At 40.0% G+C, this 20,292-nt stretch overlaps 1 protein-coding gene across 1 annotated transcript in view; it reads right to left on the bottom strand.

The window, feature by feature from the left end:
• Window positions 1-20,292, bottom strand: part of LTK (leukocyte receptor tyrosine kinase) — a 94,259-nt gene that overhangs the window by 35,359 nt on the left and 38,608 nt on the right. Inside the window, exons 2-9 of the mRNA XM_054275364.1 lie at window positions 19,066-19,179; window positions 15,049-15,204; window positions 14,229-14,451; window positions 7,242-7,381; window positions 5,372-5,506; window positions 4,333-4,485; window positions 3,342-3,442; window positions 1,593-1,759 (exon numbers count right to left, since the gene is read on the bottom strand). Of these exons, the coding sequence (XP_054131339.1) occupies window positions 1,593-1,759; window positions 3,342-3,442; window positions 4,333-4,485; window positions 5,372-5,506; window positions 7,242-7,381; window positions 14,229-14,451; window positions 15,049-15,204; window positions 19,066-19,179 (1,189 nt within the window). The remainder of the gene's footprint in view (window positions 1-1,592; window positions 1,760-3,341; window positions 3,443-4,332; window positions 4,486-5,371; window positions 5,507-7,241; window positions 7,382-14,228; window positions 14,452-15,048; window positions 15,205-19,065; window positions 19,180-20,292) is intronic.

The raw sequence follows: 20,292 nt of genomic DNA on the forward strand, positions 1-20,292 counted from the left end.
ATAATCGCTGTTATGCCACTCAGTTTTAAATTTGAAAATGTCATACAGAAAGGTTACATGAAGTAAAACAAGATAGAACTACTTGAAATAGACTGCAATAATTAATACATGCATAACGTAACTACAGCTTTCATTTTGCCTAAGTGCTCAACTTTTTCAAACATTACGGTATTTGAACATTTGAATATCAATTTGTTTTTCATGCCATTCTGGCTAGTGCTCAAAAAAAGTGTCTTGCTGTCCGTTCCCTTCTGCCACATAAGATTCATTTTGCTTTGGAATTAAGGGCCAATACTGAAATTGGAGGCTTCAGGGAACAAGCATAAGGAACTGTAATCAGAGGAGGCAGAAGTTCTTAAATAGCTCTGAAGAGCCCCTTGGTCTCTGCTGCAGACACATCCACAGTGGAGTGCCCAGAGAAATGAGCTATTTTGCACTAATTCTTTACATATTGGCCACACTTTACATATTCACAACTAACAGATACTTCTCCACAGGACTTCACATTGTGTCAGACAAGAATTTTAAATGCACTGCTAGCAGGCAGACCAATCCTACCCTAAAGGAATCATTCATTGCAAACGTGTGCATGGTGAACATGTGATAATACTGACAGGTAATCAGGAGGTAATAATAATACTGATAATACTGAAAGATAATCAGGAAATTAAACCAGAAAGAGGGTAGAGCAACATTTATAATATTCACTGTACAACTTTGGAGGGTTTTTTTTTTTCCTTAAGTTTCATGTGAAACAGGCCTTCCTCAGGAATATGCAAAAAAAACCCCAAAAAACCAAAAAAACAAACGTCCCCCTCCCCCCCTCAAAAAAAAAAAACAGATTGGAGAAATTGAAAAAAATAAAAGCTTATGTTGTGCAAAATAACTAGCTACTAACACCAGCTACATGCCTTGAGATTGAGTTTCACCAGGTGAGGGAGAAGAAATGCCTGAATTAAATTTGATTGCATTGAAATTCTTTAAATCTTCAATATTTCACTTCATCTGAAAACCAATGTTGCACTGCATTTCTACATTTAAACCCATGAAAACTTTAGTGTAAAGCTCATTTGGGCAACAGTCTTTTTCTGAAATCATTGCATCCGTAATGTGGCAATGAAGGATTTCCAGCTGCCCAGGCTACAGTGACATTGATCCTAAACTGGACAGCTCTATTGGCTGAACTGTGGGATTACCATCCCTTTGACTCATGTGAGTGTTTTCTACTATGGGAGTATGAAGTGCAGCTATTCTAATGCAGCTGTTTCCCTGCTGGGAGCACTTTGCCCCTGTAAGTACACTGGCTTGCTCAGATTGCTAAAAGGTTTTTAGTACAGATGCTTGCTGTTCCCAAAACCTAAGTACTGTTTGAGGCTGCACAGAAGTGCTGTCACGTGGCATGGGGCTGTGTTGAGCTAAGCCATGCATGTGCACAAAGATATGCACTTATGGTAGAATACTTCCTGAGCAAGCAGAGTCACTTAAAAACCGCTCTGAAAGAAGGCAGGAATGAAAGTGACACTTCACAACAAAGACAGGAACAATTTACTAAATCTATAGGGGTAACTGGCTGCCGACAGTGGAGCTCTTACCGGTTCTGAAGCACTGGCATCGGTAAGGTGATGAGAAACCAGTGGTCGCTCCAGCTCCCTGCCCTTTCCCACATTGGCAAGGTGATTGGAGCTCCCTTTATCTCTTCCCTGAGAGAGAAGGAGACTGTACCATTGTAGCTTCCAAAAACATGCACTGAAAATTGAATCTGTAACAGAGGAAGAAGAGGAAAAGAATGATGATCTGTGACAAAAGGAGAAAGTAGTCACTTCTCCCGTCCCTAGGAATTTGAGACACCAAACCTCTGAACCTGGGTCAAATTCTTTAATGACAGAAATTACTAAGCTCCCACTCATTGACTGTATTTGACTCAGCACTGTCACTAGCACAGAATTCTCTCAGCAAAGACCTGAACTGACACTCCTGTTGGGCAGCTGTTCCTCAACCACTGATGACAATATCCACAGCCTCTGACACCATCTGGGTGAGAGGACTGATTTCCTTGTTTTTGTCTTCTCTGAGGGGAGAGCTGTCCTGCCCAGATACCTTTAAAACAAGAGCTGTCTCTAGAGGCAGGAAACCTCAGTCCATCTACCTGCTCCAATTCATAGGCACCACCTGAATTGTAGCACCCCTAAGACAAGTGAGCAACAAAATCAGCAGGCCAAAGAATGTTTTGAAGCAGGACTTGTCCTCTTTCTTTGAAACAACCACTTCCAGTTTGACACAGAGCAAGAGAAAGTTGTCATTTCTACCACTGCTGTGTATATTCAGCTCTTCTTAATGTTACAGAGAGCTCCAGTACTGGCAGGAAAGGGAGCACACACGTGTTCTGCAAAGAACAACCACAGAAGTTCCTTGATCCTGCAATGTGACCTCAAATCCTTGCCAGTGGAGGAAAGAATCTCCTGTGGCTTCTGCACAATAACCAACAGCTACTGCTTCTCCTCTCCTGGTTTTGTAAACCTATCTCCAATCACATTTTATTTTGTTGTTTATGTTGTACCCAGCATATTTTACCTGGATTTATAAATAAATATAAATGCCAAAGTTACATTTCTGGCACCTGCACCATATTTATTTTCCCAGCTCTAATTAGGAGGCATCAAAGCTTTCTCTTTTTCCCCTAGCAAGACTGGACTCCAGCTCAAACTTGCAGCTTAATTTTCCTAAGTGTTATGACTATAATATTATTTAATATTTTCAATTCCAGCATCTCAGAGCTGCAAGGCAAGTTGTGTGATTTTATCAAGGCCAGGTTGCATTAACCTTATGAAATTCCTGAAGAATATGATCAGAAGTTTATTATATTCATCTATTTCTGGAAAATCCAATGCATTCTAACTTCACACTCCTGTTCTCAGTGAAACTATCAAGTTTATTAACTCCTGTACAAGTATTGCAGAATTTATGAAGAAAAATCTCAGCAGCAGATATAATAAAAGACTGAATGGCCCAGCCAGAGAGCTCCATTTTCTGCAAACACTGGCTGCCCCATACAACTTAGCTGTTACCTCTCAGAGTTACCTCTCAGTAACTCTTCCTATGTTGTACAGCCAGGCTGGGGAGTTTTCCACAAGGAGTAACTAATTTGGGGCTTCTGCTTTCACTTACTGGGGATGCACCTCACATCCCCTTTCCAGTTCTGAACAAGTGGCCAGCTAGGCAGCATAGCCAGCTCTTCTTCTTTCCAGTGTTGTGCAGAGGGACAGGAGAACAGGCTAACTGTGTAAATGGTGCCTACAGCCTGATGATTTACTCCACACAGGTGCTTAGACAGAGTGACACACCTGGTAGTCTTCAGTGGCAAGACTGGCTGGCAAGCTGGTACTGTAAGCTTTAGCCATACCACTTGTCTGAGTGCTGTCTGCTCGCAGGTAGAGGAAGTGTCCTGTCAACACAAAAGTGAAAAAGACAAAATGATCTCTTGGTTTTTTTTGTGTAATCACTTGAAACAATTTAACATTATTAATGTTTCTGTAGGTATGTAAGCATATGTAGGTGTAAGCAGGGCTTGAAAGCAAGTCTGTTGGTGAGGTTGTAGTAAACACTCTGGTAGATTTCAGCAGCACCAAAGTCAACATCCCAAACCCCTTATTGGAATGTGAGTGGGTAAACCTCAGAGACCACTCAAGGTCTTCCCATAGAGAGGTGCACACCAATCTACACTCCTAATTCCTACACCATTAGCATCAATGACTCTTGCTGAGTAAAACAACAGGATGGAAGAGTTTGTTTGCAGTCTTTATTTCCAGGGAGAGCTTACATAAGCTGTAGGGAGACAAACAGTATATTTGCATGGAAACCCTTCATTTTGGCAGGGAACTGTGAGGCAAGACTCATGTGTACTAACACTTCTGACTTTCAGCCTGAACAGGTGAGGGTCTGGCCTCCCTCCTTCTTATTTAGCAAGTTGACAGTTCTGCAGTTCTGTTGGGCAATTTTTACCTTGTGATGCAGCAGTTATCATATTGCTGCTGAGGTGCTCTGCACCTGAACAGCTCATAAGAGGAAGGAGGATGGAGGAATATGCTTGACACAATTTTTTAAAGGTGAAGGAGAATCCTTGTCTCTGAGAGTTTTGAGTTAACTTTTTTGCAGAACTTGTTTACTATGAAGTTTTGAGTCATGTTCAAAAGTTGAAGTTGTTACAGATAATACTGATGCTGAAGTTCATTTGGCAATGATGCCAAAATTCTTCAACCTATTTAAATAAACTTAAGTTCAGGCTCTTGTGTACATGCATGCACAGAGTGGGAGAGAGAACAATGAAGAACCTACCACCAGTGACTTGCAGAGTAGACCCTATAAATGAGTCCTCTTCAATAATTTTGGAAATGCCCCGAATAGACCAAGGAGATGCTGCAGTTTCATTCAGTGTCCAGCCGCACAGACCTTCTTCAAATGAGCAATGTGAACCCTCTGGGAGACTGTCTACAATTGAGAACAAGAAAAAGTAGGAAAATAGGAGCAACGTGATTATGGAAGAACACAAACAAAAACAAAAGTGAAAATCTGTTGTTGTCCAAGTTATCCAACATATGCTACACTATCAAAATAGGTCTCATTTGTTTATTTCCAGAGTCACGATTAGAAAGCCAACACTATGCTTCTGTAAACATTTGAGTCTTTTTTGTGCTGTCCTACTCTAAATTCTGGGCAAAACTGCAGCCCCTGTAACCTCAGGAATGGCAAATCACAGCCACAAATTTGGTAAAGGTCTTGCTACATATGAAATTGCAGGCATCACAAAGTTTTGTGTCCAATTAAAGGAAGGCAAATCAACAGATTATTTTAAATCACCACTGTACTTGCTAAAGCTAAAATTACTTCTTAGCAGCTCATGCACTGTTAGGGGATTTTTCTGTCCTGATGTGCAAGAATTCCTGAACAGAGATCTTGGAAGAACAGATTTATGACACTGTAGGTAACTAAGAGTGGAAAGATGATTAATACCCTTTCCTGAAGGGAAGGCTTAGATCTTGGGTCCAGAAGGAAATTTTCACCCACCTGCAGACATGTAAATAAAATTTTCCCTTTCTCTGAAGTAGCAGTAACTGTGAAGGGAAGGTCATTGAGCTCCTTACTGCAATACTTAAGAAACAAAACCAATTTTTAAAAAAAAAATCCATTTTGCTCTTTATAGGATGAATTTTCAAAGAGAATGTTGGTATCCAATTAACATAAATTGGACAAATTAATTCAGGAGGTGAAATACTGAATTAATCTAAAGATGGAATCAATTTAACTTATTTTGTATTTTAAATAATTTCTTCTAATGGAATGAAGGTTCCCATGAAGTGTCATGCCACATACTCACCACACCTCACTCCTTCCTCTTTGGTAGGGCAATCACTGATGAACTCACAGATCTGTAGGTGGCTGACACAGCCTCCATGAAAACAGGGGAAGGTTGAGCCTTTGTCATATACAAAAAGGTCTTGATTTTCTTTATCTAATGGGGGGAAAAAAAAGAGAACTAAATCTAGAGATGAGTTGGTGTATGACCCTTTGTGTGTACTAGTTTTCACAGGACCTTGTAGGACCTTGCCCTGCGTACAATAAATCTCTGCTATTTTCATGTAGGTTTCTATCCAGCGTGAGATTCCTGGACCAAATTTTTTGCCCTTCTCTTTCTGATGTACTGCTTTTGATGTGTTTGTTCTATCTTCAGATAATTTTGGGGTTTTTTTAATGAAGGGCCTAGCAGTTTCCTACTGTGATGTGCTCCTCAGTTCTGCACACATGACTGTGCACCTGCCAGGCAGCTGTGACACGCTGCATGGCACTCTGCTGCTGGAGGCAGGGACACCCACTTATCTCCAGATACATTGCTATGCCCTGTTGAAGCTCAAGTTTAACCAGCACTTGGGCTGCTGACTCATTTCTGTGCCAGCTTCCAGCTGTGGCATCCAGCCCATGAGGAAGCTGCTTCCCCAGCAAGCTGGCTTGCTATACACAAATTTTAGTCATGCACCCTAACTAGTCTAGTCAGTTCTAGTCTGGGAGCATTTGACTGACTTCACAGGTACCCATCAACCAGGCTGAACATGATTTTTAAGTCTGATATTTCCCAAAAGCATAACTCTCAATGCTCCCAGCCTGTCCTGTGGATGCAGGCCTGTGCTCAGGCCTGTTATGGACTTGCTGCCCTTTAACAGAGCTCTGCACAGGAGTTACATTGGGACGCTATCACTCTGGAAAAAATGTAAAAGTTAGGGAACCAATTGCAGGAGAAAGAGAAAAGAACACCTCTGCAGCAATCCAGGTACACACTCTGAAAAAATAATTTTTCATTTCACTGTTTTGTGCCAGATACATGCACCAGGTTATTTAGAGGCAGAGAGCACAGTGCTTCAGGCATTATGCATCCTCTCAAAACTCTAGGACTGTCAAAAAAATTACATTAAAAACATAGCATGTTAAATTAAAAGAATAATGACTAGAATTAAATTTCTAATATGATCAAAACCATGCTCACAATAGTGTTTTCTTTTTACATTACATTCCAGGCTATTTCTACAGGGTCTGCAAAATGGAAACAATAACATTATATTAATTCATGAAATTCAGGAACTGAAGATGATTATGTCCCCAACCTGAGACTGCCTGTGCTGACAGACTCCTGCACTTCCAAGACGCCTAAATGACATTAGCAGGGTTCTGCACAGCCACTGAGGATCATTTGCATGACATTCAGAACAAAACTGTAAGCTCCAGGTAAAACTGAGGTCTTAGCTGAGCACTAAGGACCTTAAAGAAAATAATTACATTCTGATTATTTTCATTTTAGATACAAATTCTCAGCCTGGCAGTAACAAACAGATCCCATCAGGAGCAGATAACTGTTTCTTTTCTTCATAGATTTGTTAGATAAAGCCCAAGTATGGAAAAGGCTTTGGTTACACAAGGTAGACTGTTCTTGATTATTTAAGAGAGAAAAATACTAAATGCTAAAATAATCTAGATAAAGACTTTTTTCATCCTTGTTTTTGGATTCAGCATAAGTCCAGTTGTTTTTGGTTTTTTCCCATATAAAGATCAAACAAAGCAAAGCTCAAAAGCAGAGAGGATCACTAGAATTAGTTCTATAATTCTGAGTTACTCATCTTTCTTCTAAATCCTATCCGGTCCCCCATTTTGGTGAGAATGTGTTTGGTTATTCCAAACCTGTCTGTGTTGCAGCATACCATGAAAGCAGTTCCTGAGCTGCAAGGAGCCCACTGCCAGTACTCCAACCTCCTGTGCTCCGCAGTTTGAATACACCAGGGTAATTTTGAAAGGTCTCTCTATTCGTCCAATCTGGGCCGCCAGGTGTTTCCATTTCATCCTAGAGGACAACAGAATGTTATCAGACATACACACAGCACATCAGATTCCATGGAGTCTCCAGCATAATGATTCTGCACTGTACCAAAAAGAAGTAATAGTATCCATGTGGGAAATGGATCAATGAATTCAAATAACAAAGAAAGAAATGGGTGTTAATATAAAACAAGTGATGTTCAGCCTAGCAAGCTCACGTAAGGTTATCTTTGCTGCAGAGCTTATTGTTAATGATGAAGAGATCCAACCATTCCCAATGATTCTTAAATGAATCTTAAATTATCACCAATTTTGGTGACACACTGCTCCAATATGTGCTTTCCACATACATGTTTGTGTTCTGTTTGGTCTTTGAAGTACAGATCAACCAAACAGCTGCACAAGACTCTGGATGTCCACAAGCCAACACTGACATTGTGTGCTCTGGAAGCAAATGTCTGACCCTGAATGTTTCTTGGTTGTGTCAAGAATGAAAACCTTTATCTGTGTATTGCCTGTCTGATTTTACACCTTAGCAAACCACAGTGCACCCATAAAGCAAGGGATAGAAGAGAAGTGCTGTTCCAGGAAATGCAGATTACTTGTGCCATTTACATTTCACTATAGACCAAATGCCATAACCTGCAAATCTGGACTGCAAAGGTTTCTCAATTGTGCAGCAGTTGTGGCAGTTTGGAGAAAAACAAATGATCCCCTGTACCCTAATTTTAAAGATGGTTGTCAGACGTCACAAGATAGAGAGAGATACCAAAAGGGGATTTTTGAAGTACTTCACTCAAATTAAGTCTGATGGAAGTCAGGGTATCCAGGTATCTCTTAAAAACTACAGCAGAATTCTTAAAAATATTTTCACTTCATTTTTTTTGTTTCCAAATCTGTTCCTATATCTTATGCTAGCAAGACAGTAAAGCACAGTTAAATATATGTGTTATTATTTTGTAAATAGATTGGAGTAAGGCTGGTGAGAAAGGAATCCTTGCTCTAAGCTCTTTTTCTGAAAATAGTATCAGACAGAGATAATTTTACTCACATTCTACACATTGCTGACGTTACTTGTCCACTCTGGACAAATGACCAAAGTGGTTGCCAACGGAGTAATAAGAAGGCCAGGCCACAGTGTTAAGACATGCTGATCAGCTCTGCTCCTAGGATTATTTGTTCATGTAGGAAATGCCTTCAGCTGCATTGAAGTGGCCATGTACCACTGCACCAGAAACACCTTAGAAGGCAACACCAGATTACAAACACATCTCTTCTGGACTCAGTATAAAAATCACAGAACCGTATTTGCCACTTGCAAAAAATCCAGAGCAACTTTAATTTTTTATCACCCTCTCTTGCATTTTCCCTTCATAATTATATAACTTTGTCTGGACAATCTTTTACTATCCCTTCTATGGCATCCACCCACCTCTCACTTCACAATTGTACACACACATAAATACCCACAAATATCCTGAACTCAAATGAACCTGAGGTCTTCTTACATGAAGATGACCTTATTTCCTCTATTTCCTGTCCCATCATAATATATTCAATAGCTCATTATAATTTAATTCATATTCAGAAAGGTACAGCCCTGAATTGCAACAGCACAATATCTACTTCCCAACATGGAAGAACAACTGCTTTGCTTTCAATTTGTATTGCAGTGCAGCTTCAGGAACATCCAGCACCTATAAATATATCTCATAAATATTCTTATAAATATCCCCCCTGCCACACTGTGGGACGACATCCAAGACCATCCAGCACTGACCCAGAACTGAGTCACTTCTGCTACATGACACAGCTTTGTTCATCACTCCATTGCATCCTGTTGACCACAAAAATGAACGAGTCATAATCAAATTGGTGCAATGAGCCTATAAAGGTAAGGACAATCTTTCAAATTTAGCTATTAGGCACAGTTCTAATACCTCTACCAAGTTACAACCCACACTCCAGCTGAGACTCCACAGTATTGCCAGTGTTAACACAACACTGAGTGCAGAACCTGTGGCGCACAGCCTCTGATTCACAGCAAGTGGTACACTTAGCAGCAGCAACTGAAGAGCCCCACAGCTGAAAACAATGACTGTTTCAGCTGCTGCACCTTAATACTATATGCTTTATGAGCCAGACACTTTGGAACTTGCTGTTTATAGACTGGTACATCAAAATACAACTAGCCATCTAAGTCAATAAACCAAGCTCTGAAATGCCATGACTCGGGAAGACAGATTGCCCATTCTGCCATTTTTGCTGGGAGAGCTGTGGTACCTGGTGGAAGAACAAGGCCACCATCTTAAGCCACTACTGCTGCGAATTAGTGCTCTGGCTCAGAAGAGCTGCTAGGTTCCCACAAAACATCCCAGTTCTGAACTGAAATATCTCCGCTACTGAAATTTTCTCCATTTATAACATGCCAGAAGAAGCTGTCTAGCATTCAAAGGCTGCAAAAATGACAAGTGGCTTTGCATTACATAGAGTGCTTTCGTATGTAAAGTCTCTTCATCATCAAGGTATTCCTCAAGAAAGCCTCCCCCACTAGATCCAACTGCAGCAAGATTTCTAACGCTGTAAATAATTACACCTCTTTGCTTGGTCCCACCATTGAAACGGAAGCTCGTCAGAGCCAATGTAATTTTCTTAATGGAATCAGGAACGAAGCCCAGTGTTGATCCAGCAGAAGATGGATCATTACAGCAAGCTTCCAGATAAACCACACTTGGCAATAACTTTACTATTGATTTTATGTCAAACCAGATCTTAAGTATTGAGGCAATATTACTCTTCTCCTAAAAAGAGATGTTAAAATTCATCTGTATACATGGAAGAACTATTAGGGTCTGATATAATTTGGAGAAATTTGCATGGATAGAAAGTTTAGTGCTGCAAGATATCTAATGCTTAATGCAAAAAAATTCAAGATTCACCCTGAAAAATTTAACTTCAAATCTTCTTTTGTAGGGTTTACTTTGGGTTTTCATTAGCCTCTCAATCTTCTCTGCCGAACAGATGTTTTCCACCCTCTTCCTACCAATCCATTCTATGATGGGATTTTTTAATATCCAACAAAGGTAACTGATGATTAATTTTAGGAAATATTTTATGTAAAGAATAACCATTTCTTCATTAGGAACGAAAAATGCAACAAAGCAGAACACGAAAGCTGAAATATTTTCTAAATTAGGGAGTCCCACTACATGGTTTTTTGCACAAAGCTGTGTATGCTAGATGCTTCTAGACTCAATCAGTGAACATAAAGATTAGAAGTTGTACTTTACTTTTATACACACAGGAAGCTCTTTTCTGCATGTCCTCACATACATCCGGTGCTAACCACTGGACTTAAAAGGAAATAGAGAGTGCAAAACACATGCCTACCACTCCAGCCTTCACCAAACTCTTAGAGGGTTATTCTTTGACACAGTATATTTTTGGGTGCAAGCTCAAGAGAGGCACAGGAGGCACTAACTGAATCATACTCTCAGCTTGGTGTTCAAAATTCATAGTCATGTATAGCAGCTGGACAGCCTCACCCTTTTTAGATACATTTTTTAATCAAAAGGGTTCTGCTCATTGTTGTCAGCATGCATTTAGGCATTATCTGAGAAGACTTACCAGGCTACCCCCCTGTCATCCATGCAGTAGGAGAAATTAAATAACTTTTGTGGAAAAAAACAACCACATTAGTAGAAGTGTCAAAGATGGCAAATTTTTTCAAGTGTCTCAGAAGATGGTGGAGCATTTTATCCACCATCCCTTCAAGAAAAAGGGGGAAGACACAAAAAACTAAGCAATAAAGAGTTTTGTGAGGTTGGCTAACTGAAAACTCATGTGTGCACATGGCCATGAACTTTTTGTTTTCTGATCTACTGAGACTACCGTGGTCATTCCAGAATGAAAACAGAACAAAATCAGCTAGGCTTATTAACTACAGAAAGTGAAAATATTATCCCTGCCCCAAATGATGCTTTTTTATTTTAAATGAAGTGTGAGTACTTAGAGTTGAAAGAAGCTAGCTTCTTACTGAAACAGTTTTGGCTAAGAACACTGAAATAATTGTGGTCCACAACAAACACAAGCATGTGAAAACACTCAAAACCACACAGGACTCAAGAATTTTCAACTGTGGCTGATTCTGAGTCTGTGTGGTAAAGATGAAAGGGTAGGATAAGCAAAATAGTAAAAACATTTAAGTAAATAAAGTTTTAAAAAAATTTAAAAAACATATATTAGATGTGACCTGAATAAGCACCATAACCATAACCCTGAGGAAGTGAAAATAGTTTTCTGAGGTAGGTGCCAGACAAAGAAGGCTTGGCCTTGCAAGCAAGGCTACAGGGTCTTGATGTTTGAGCTTTACTGATATAATGAGAAATTAAATGTTATATATTTTTTGTAAATGCATAGAATCTTAAACAAACACCTCACTCCCTCAGCAGTTCTCCTTCTAACAGCAATAGCTCAGAACACCCATGATCTATAGGTATGGTATTTAAAAATAAACAACATGACTTTGTAACCTTACCCTACTTGTTCAGAGAACATAGTACCAAAAGTCCATCTGCTTCTTCTTCTTTCATTAAGGCTTATGTGTGAAAAAGCTTCAATACTACCAATTAAATTATAAGTCCTACTACTTGGTGAGGTGAACAGGAAACATTCTCTTACATGTAACATATATCTAAGCTTTTAGAAACTGTGTAGCTGATGGATCCTGAAGGAGAAAACACCATCAGGAGAATATTTCTAGGTCCAGAAAAAGAATTCACTGAAGTAGTCTGCTGCAGTAGGTGCAGCTGGAGTTTATCATGAAGTATAGCTTGGTCATGGAATTGAGAGGTGACAAAAGGGACTGAAGCAGGATTTCCTGGTGTGTCTTGATTATCTGAAAAAAGTGCCACCTAGATTTTTCTCTATGTCCAGGTTTCTATTCTGATCTGAAGACAAACCCTTGGTAGTAATTTTCACTGGTTACAGTAGGCACTACACATAGGCATCTACCTCAAAGTCACCTGCTCCTTGTCCCCCCTTGTTCTGCTCTAAATTGTGCAGCAGGGTTTGGTTAAGACAGAAAAGCTTGTAGAACTCCTATTCCCTGTGGAAAGTCCCTGTAAGGTGGGAACCCTTCAGGGTAATCTCTCCTTGACACCTCATGTTGTTAAAATCTTAATCATGGAGAGAATGCTCATTTCAGGCTACCTGCCTAGCAAGAAGCAAGTCAATCACTGTGTTAGAAATAAATTCTGTTTGGCCTGCATGGTCAGCTTTTTTTTTTTAATTATACCAAGATTTCAAAGTTCCCCTGTAATGAGGGAGGAAAGGAAGGGTATTTGATAGTTCCTAACTTTGTTTTATGTGTTTTCTATCCTCCTTTCTATCTTGATTTCAAACAGGACTTGGTCTCCTCCCCTGTTTAAAATCTCAAGAATAAATTCTCTGAGCTTACCAGTGCTTTATTTCATTCAGTAAGAAAAAGTAATACCAGTGTCTGTGCCAACTTCCAGTAAAGCTAACTTCATTCTAATAAATCTAAATGCCATCACTTTTAGAGAGATGATAATCTTGACTTCACATAGAATTGCTTTGCAGTGCTCAAATAAGCTGCTAAACAATATCTATGATCTGTTCCAGAGATGCTGCAGTGATTACCAGCAAAGCCTGGTCTGACCAGTAAGGTGTAGCAAAAGGGTACTTTATGAGTTTACATTGTGGAATAGAGCTATACCTGCAGACGCCTGTCAAATATTCAAAAAGCAGCAAGGGCAGCTTTGAGTAGGTAAAAAAAGGATATTAGAAATTAATCCCAGAAAACACAACAGATTTCCAGTGAAATTGGCAAGAAGATGGGAAAGGAATAGCCAGGAAGGAATCGAGCAACAGCTGAAAATGAGAGAGAAAGAGGGAGAGAGAGATCTGGGAAAAAAAAAAGACTTTTTAGTTAAACTCTGCTATCTTTGGCTGACGGGGACTCTTCGCTACAGATCTCCATGGCAGCCTGGAGAGTGCCAAAGAATTCAAAGAAAACAAGAACTGGGATCTCTTGCTTAAGTTCTCACTGGGAGTCAGTCAGGTGATGGAAATAAAAAACTCTGTTATGTGTCTGACCCAGGTTCTTACAAGTTGGACTGCAGCAAAGGAAAAACAAGCACATGGAAAATGAAAAAATTAGATGACACGTGGACTTTTCTCTTTCTTTTCCTGTTGTGATTTATTCCCTTTACCCATTTCTCTTCCTTACTGCATTCTGCTACACACAGGAATAAAGAAGTAAAACATTGGCAGGATCAAAGGGAATACAGCACAAGATCTGTGGTTGTTATACTTTCTTTTGTTTTCCTTCACCTCTTCTTACCTCAGTTTTTTCCCTCCTTGAACTCTACAATTGGAGCAGAAGTGGATACTCCTGAACCTACTAGAAGGGAGGAAATTATTAAAGAGGTAAAATCAACCCCATCTCAAAATGAGAATTGGGACCCTTGTAGCATTCATTGGTAGGACCCACTGGATCAACAGAGATATCAGTCATGTTGCCAAGGCAGTTTTTGGACTGAATGCATTTTACAGCTGCAGTCCTAGAATCAGTGAAAAAATTAATCACTCTTCATCCTTCCAAATGTGACAGAAGCAGAGTAAGATCTAAGCTAGTGTGCCATTTGCAAAGGGGACACAAAAACTGTGTCTATTACAGGCATCCTGTCAGGAGGCTGTGTGCTCTAGTCCAGAAAGTCATACCTATATTTTCTGCTATGGTAGCAATAATGATCTCAAGAAGGCAAAAGACACTGATAAACAGCAGCCTAGAGGAACTCCACTCTACCTTGCAGTTCAAAGGCTCAACAGTTGAAAAATTATTGTCTTACCCGGCATTCTCCTCATGGCCAGCTCTCAGAGAAGTTACTGTGTTTTTGTTTGTCTCTGCATATTTGATTTCAACTGTGAATCTCTGGAGAAGAGGAACAGCATCCTGTGAACCTATGGACAGCTCCAGCAAGCAAGAATCCAAGCTCCCAGGTAGGATGGGGCTTTGCAGGCTGAACTCACACCTATCTGGGAGTCTACTGGTGTTCAGGAGGAAAACGGCCCCTGTGAAGAGAAAAAAAAAAACCAGAACAAAACAAGAGACACACAGCATGGATGGAAGAGACATAATGAGAGGAAAATGGAGAAAGAGTTTGAAGAAAGGAGTAATGAAAATAAAGGAAAAGCCATGCACATAAATAAAAAGAGAGAAAGAATAAATTAAAAATTAAGGATTTAAGTAAAGAAATGATAGAAGAAATGAGAAGAGAAGAAACCAAAAAAAGCTTGAAGACATGTCCAACAGAACAAAAGCCAAAGACTTTGCTAGTCAGACAGCAGACAAGTGAAGCCAGCTCTGGCTTGTATAGGATTAAATTTCCAAAAACAATGCAGATGCTGTAAGTAAAAGCAGCTTATCCCAAAATGGGGAGATAGGAAATAAGTGTATAAAGGGGCTGGCTCCTTAGAGGGTACATCCATATACAACCGAGGTAGCACGTGGGCATTTCTCATTGACTCTTGGGCACTGACTGGGCCTTTGGGAGCCCTGCACCAGAAGCAGCACATGGTGGCCCTTCTAGTGACATGGGCCTGAGCCCTCAGCCCGCTGGCTCCTGCTGCAGCCAGGATCCGTTCGAGGGGAACTGTAGCTCTGCTTACCTTCAACATCTCCATGGGAGGGACGGTTTTCCGGAAGCATCTGCTGCCTCTCCTGGGATGCCAGGACACCAATGGAAGATAACACCCAGTCTGGCTTTCCAAAACTGTCTGTGGACGTCACCCATGAACAGCTTGAGCCAATGACACAAGAGATTTCTGTTGTGAGAAACCAAAGGTTTCAGTGAGGCTTATCCCAGCTCAAGGGGCACATGAGTGACTGAATGTACAGCGTATGGGGGCTATATCTCCCAAGAAATAGAAAAATTGAAGAGAAAAAGAAAATTCTTTCCTGAGCTATAGCAACAGAATCTCTCCCAGAGCAGGTCAAGTAACACATAAGAATGAAAAACTAACCTGCAAATTCTTGGCAGAATGTAAGTCATTCCTCCCACTGGTATCAACAATGAATTTATATCAGTTGAAGGTCTAGACCACAAGTATTCGAAGTCCCAAATTAGAATAATACCAATAATATCAACAAGGATATTGAAACTGTATGGATTTGGCATTTTGGCAGAAAGAAAGAACTGATACTCTAAGGGCAACCCTCTCCCTGCAATAGAAAGAGCTTGACAGCGTCTCAAGCAAAATAGATGAGCAATGCAAGCTTTACACATTTTTTTACTTTTGTCTTTTTAAGATAGTTTTACTTTCCTCTAACAGGATAGATAAGAATAACTTCTTAACAAACTCCAGAGTTTGCTCGCAGTACTAAAAACACTAGATCATCTTGGCCAGAATTTTTCATAATCAGCATATGATAAACCATACAAGAAGTAATTCACTGTTCTCTCATCAATCTAATATAAACTCCCTGAAGGGATGTTAGCTGCACAAAGCTCTCCCACACAGAGTGGAGCTGAATAGAGCTGATATTAATTTGCATGATATTTTATTTTCAGTAGTAATAATAATATTACAATAATAACTGGAGTGTCCCCAGGCTAAGTAAGAAATACTAAGAGACTAAACATTCATATTGAGGAACCTGATGTTCAGAGGGTATTCAAACCTTGCAAACACGAATGACACAAAGATATGCCTTTTGTAGTCCTATTCCTGTGGAGGAGAACAGGCAGGTAGGAAGGACAGAATTAAGGTCAGGGACATAACAAGGAAGTGTGTCTGCACAGGTATAGAAAAAATAAAAACATAAGAGCCTCCAGAAGATTGCCTATATTTCAACTAAACTTTCAGACAAAGGAGAAAAGGAAGCCTCTTTTGAATATGACAACAAAAGCAGACTAGCTTTCTCCTAATTATTGAAGTTAATTCTAACTTCATTTTTATAATACAACATCCAGTAAGCAGGAGAAAAATAAACACAGATGTTACAGAGCTGCACATAACTTTGGGTTGGCATAGAATGTAGTCTCCCACCCAAACACTTCTCCTCCCTTGCTTTGGATACTCCCCAGCTCTTTCTGGCCTGCTCCTACTGGAGTTTGCTACCTCTCTCAAACTGACACCTGGGCCAACCATCCAAATACCTCCTTAGCCCAGTTCATAGAATGCATACAGCTTAGGAAAGGCCTGGGCACTGTTCAGCCCATCATTTTTGCATGGAAGCCACAAGCAGATGAACTGGCAAACTGTGCATGTGTGTGTGTATGCAATGCTAGATACCAGCAGCACACAGGAATGAGGACTCCAGTCACTCTCCTGGCTCTGTTGGATCAAGGGAGAAATGTCTGTGCACAGCTCCAACCTATGGTTTGATGATCCAATAAAAAAACTTTAGGGATCTCAATAGCTCAGAAACTCCATAGAAATGTGAGACAAAGCAGAGTCCAGACCCAAACCTGTTGTGCTGTTTCAAATTTATTGAGGTTTGACAGGTTAACTCAGTACCTACAGATTTATTGTTAGTAGAAATAATATTTTTATCAGATAATTTTTTTAGTTGGTGGTAAAACTCAGAAAGCAATTTCTCTCACAAGAGCATAACAGTGAAAGAGACCAAAGTGAAAGCTCAGGAAAGAAAAATTTCCTTTTTCAAGTAGAGAGTTACTTGAAACTATTGTTTATGACAAAATCATTTCATCAAACCTTAATAATGCCTCCGATTGCAGTGGCAAGGACTGTACCAATGCAGACTTAGTCCTTTGAGTGTGCCTTACATGACAAGGTGGTTCCCAGCCAAGATAGGTGAACACAACTTTTCCCTTGAAAAGCACCTAATTCCCAGCTCTCTGAGCTTTATAATGTCTGTCTGCCACAACCTGACACTGAAGAAATCTGAATACCTGCAAGCGTCTGAAACTGATCTGGAAAGTTTTTGACATCCAGTAGAAAAAATACTGTTTTCTCTGGGAAGATGTTATATGCATTGCATTGTGCTGATCAACAGTAAGCTGGATTTTAGCACAAATCACAGAGTAAGAGATCTGGGTACAGTGGTGGTTACAGTGGAAAGAAACACTGAAAACTGAAACCTCTAACACCACTATGTACCATCTTACAAGTGTTTCATATCCAGCTTTGCTTATGAACTTGGAGAACCTCAAGTACAAGTCAGCAAAAAGAAAGAACGTGACAAATAAAAAAAAAAAGATATCAAAGAGAAATAGATCTGTATTACTACAATCAGCAAAGGACATATTTTAAGATATTACAAAAATGCTCCAAATAAGATTGGATTGAAAGAAGCACATGGACAGTGCAGGATTAGTCAGAAAGGACTTTAAAGAATTAGATACCCGCTGGAAGAGGTTACTGTAAGGAACATTCCTCTGGCAAGGCTAGGTCACCTTTGCACCCTCTGGGAGCAATGTGTGACTTTTCTGACACCCAGAGGCCTTTCTTTATTGTTTAGCATCTTCATTAACAACCTGAACAAGGAGACAGAGTGCACCCTCAGCAAGCTTACAGAGGTTGCAAAAGAGAGGAGCAGCTGACACACCACAGGGCTGTGCTGCCATGCAGAGCAGCCTCAGCAGGCTGGGGATCTCAATGGGCTGGCAGGAGCCCCTTGAAGGAAGAGCCCACTGCTGCACCTCGGGGGGATAACCTCGTGCAGCAGTATGTGCTGGGGGCTGAGTGGCTGGACAGCAGCCAAAGAGAAGGGCTTGGAGAGCATGGTGAACAGCAAGCTCTCTGTGAGCAGGGAATGCACCCATGCAACAAAGGCAGCCAACAGCTTTCTGGGCAGCATCAGGAAGAGCACTGCCAGTAGATCAAGAGAGGTGATCCTTCCTCTCTATTCAGCACTGGTGAGACCACAGCTGGAGTTCTGTGCTCAACTCTGAACTCCTTAATGCAAGGGACATACTGACCTACAGGAACAAGTCCAGCACAGGTCCTGACGGGGGACTGGAGCATCTTACATAAGAAGAGAGGCTGGCACAGCTGGGATTGCTAAGTCTGTAGAAAAGTATGGTCAAGGGTTTATCAATGTGTACAAACACTTTGATGACAGGGAATGAAGCAGAAGCTAAGCATTCTCAGGAGTGTCCATTGACAGGACAAGAGGCAGTGAACACATGCTAAAAAACTTCACAGCTCACTTGGTTTTCACAATGCCTTGAAAATAAAAGCTTCATTAGGTATAAAAAGAAATATAATTGTTCTATAGTAGTGGGAAAGCAGTTCTACTAATTAGCTTTTATTTCAAGAACTCCCAATCTCAAATCTGGTGGAGTTCAGTGTGCTGATCGAAATGGTTTTATTTTTCTTTCCTTTTTCTTTCTTTTCCCTTTTCCTGCTGTGCTGGGGATTTTTTTGGTTTATTGAGGGGGGAGGCAGTAAATTTCTTCTGTGGAGGGTTGTTTCAGGTACTTTGTGGTTTGGTTTGCTTGCTATGTTTTGGGTTTGGTGGGGGTTTTTGTTTTGTTTTAATACAGAAATAAGGAATTCCCTTCAGTTTACACTGGCCTTTCTGAGTCATTGCTCTAGTTCCAGTCAGAAATACAGTGCCATAGCTTTCTGGTAAGAGGTGCTTGGGACTGCCAGCACCTACCTTAAACCTAGATTCTGAAGGAGAAATAAGGAGGATGTAAGGAAGAGGAAGTGTGGTACCTGGTGTAGAAGGCTGATGCAATGAAACCATCCTATTTTTTATCAGGGAGAGCTTCTGAGTTGGATTTGGTGAAGAAGAGTTTTCTTCATGTGATCCAGAGCAGAAAACAACAGCTATAACAAAATAAAAAGAGGAAGGGATGTGTTTGATGTTGCTTTACAAAACTCTGCTCCCATATTATAAAACATGTGCATATATATAACAAAGCCCTGCTACATCACTCTCACCTTCATTGCAGTGCATTGGGGCAGTACCATCCTGATGTCTCCAGAACAACTCATACCAACAGCAGCTCTTTTATTTATTTAACCTGTGCATGTGAAAATACACAAGTCCTGAGCTAAGCATGCAGTAGTTTGTATCTAAGATTATCTGTGGTCTTTTCCAGAAGTCATAAACAAGTTGGTAAAAACAAACATATTTGTTGCCAACAGGTGTTCACAGGCAGAAAGTAAAATTAATTGTTTTCAAACCTTGGCCATTTGGGTTACAAATTCAGCAATATAAAAATGTCAAATCATGTCAGAGGGGACAGGAATCATATTCACATGAATTGCAGTTGACACAGGAATGTACAGACATGTCATTTATAACATTTAAGATATTTTCAGCAGAGATAATTTGAACAATAATACTATGAAAACTTGCATCAATATCTATAAAAAGAAAAACTCCTCAAACTTGAACATATTTTCATATGTTCACTCACTATTGAATATAAGTTTTCAGCAATATCTGCTCTGATTTTTAATTGCTGCAACAATTTTAATTTTAGTATATATGACAATGCATCACACAGTGAGTAAAATGCTGTGAAATGTTTCATAGCACAAAAATGCTGCATCCTTCCATCTTTTACTATGTTACTAAGGACAGTAGTAATTCAAGGGGTTCCAAGGAAGAGCAATTTTAGAACAGAACAGCATTATGCTGCAGCAGACACATGCTCTACTGGTAACAGATTTGGGGTCTCCACAAATCAATTGTCAAACACTATATTTTTTTCCTGTTTCCAAATATTTAGGAACATTAAAATAGGAAAAGTTGGTTTTGCACTGCATATATGACACAGGCACTGCTCTGATAAGCAAGATATCTTCAGTAACAGGATGAAATCCTCAAAAAGAATGGGAATTATGTAGCCAAAGTTTAGCCAGCCTTATGAGAAATCCATGCTAATAAACAATCATATATTGCAAACAAATCTATTTCATTATATGAAAAGA

The sequence above is a fragment of the Melozone crissalis genome, unplaced genomic scaffold (assembly GCF_028551555.1).
Source record: "Melozone crissalis strain CALT ecotype California unplaced genomic scaffold, PUWL_Pcris_2 ptg000018l_1, whole genome shotgun sequence".
NCBI classification, from domain to species: domain Eukaryota; kingdom Metazoa; phylum Chordata; class Aves; order Passeriformes; family Passerellidae; genus Melozone; species Melozone crissalis.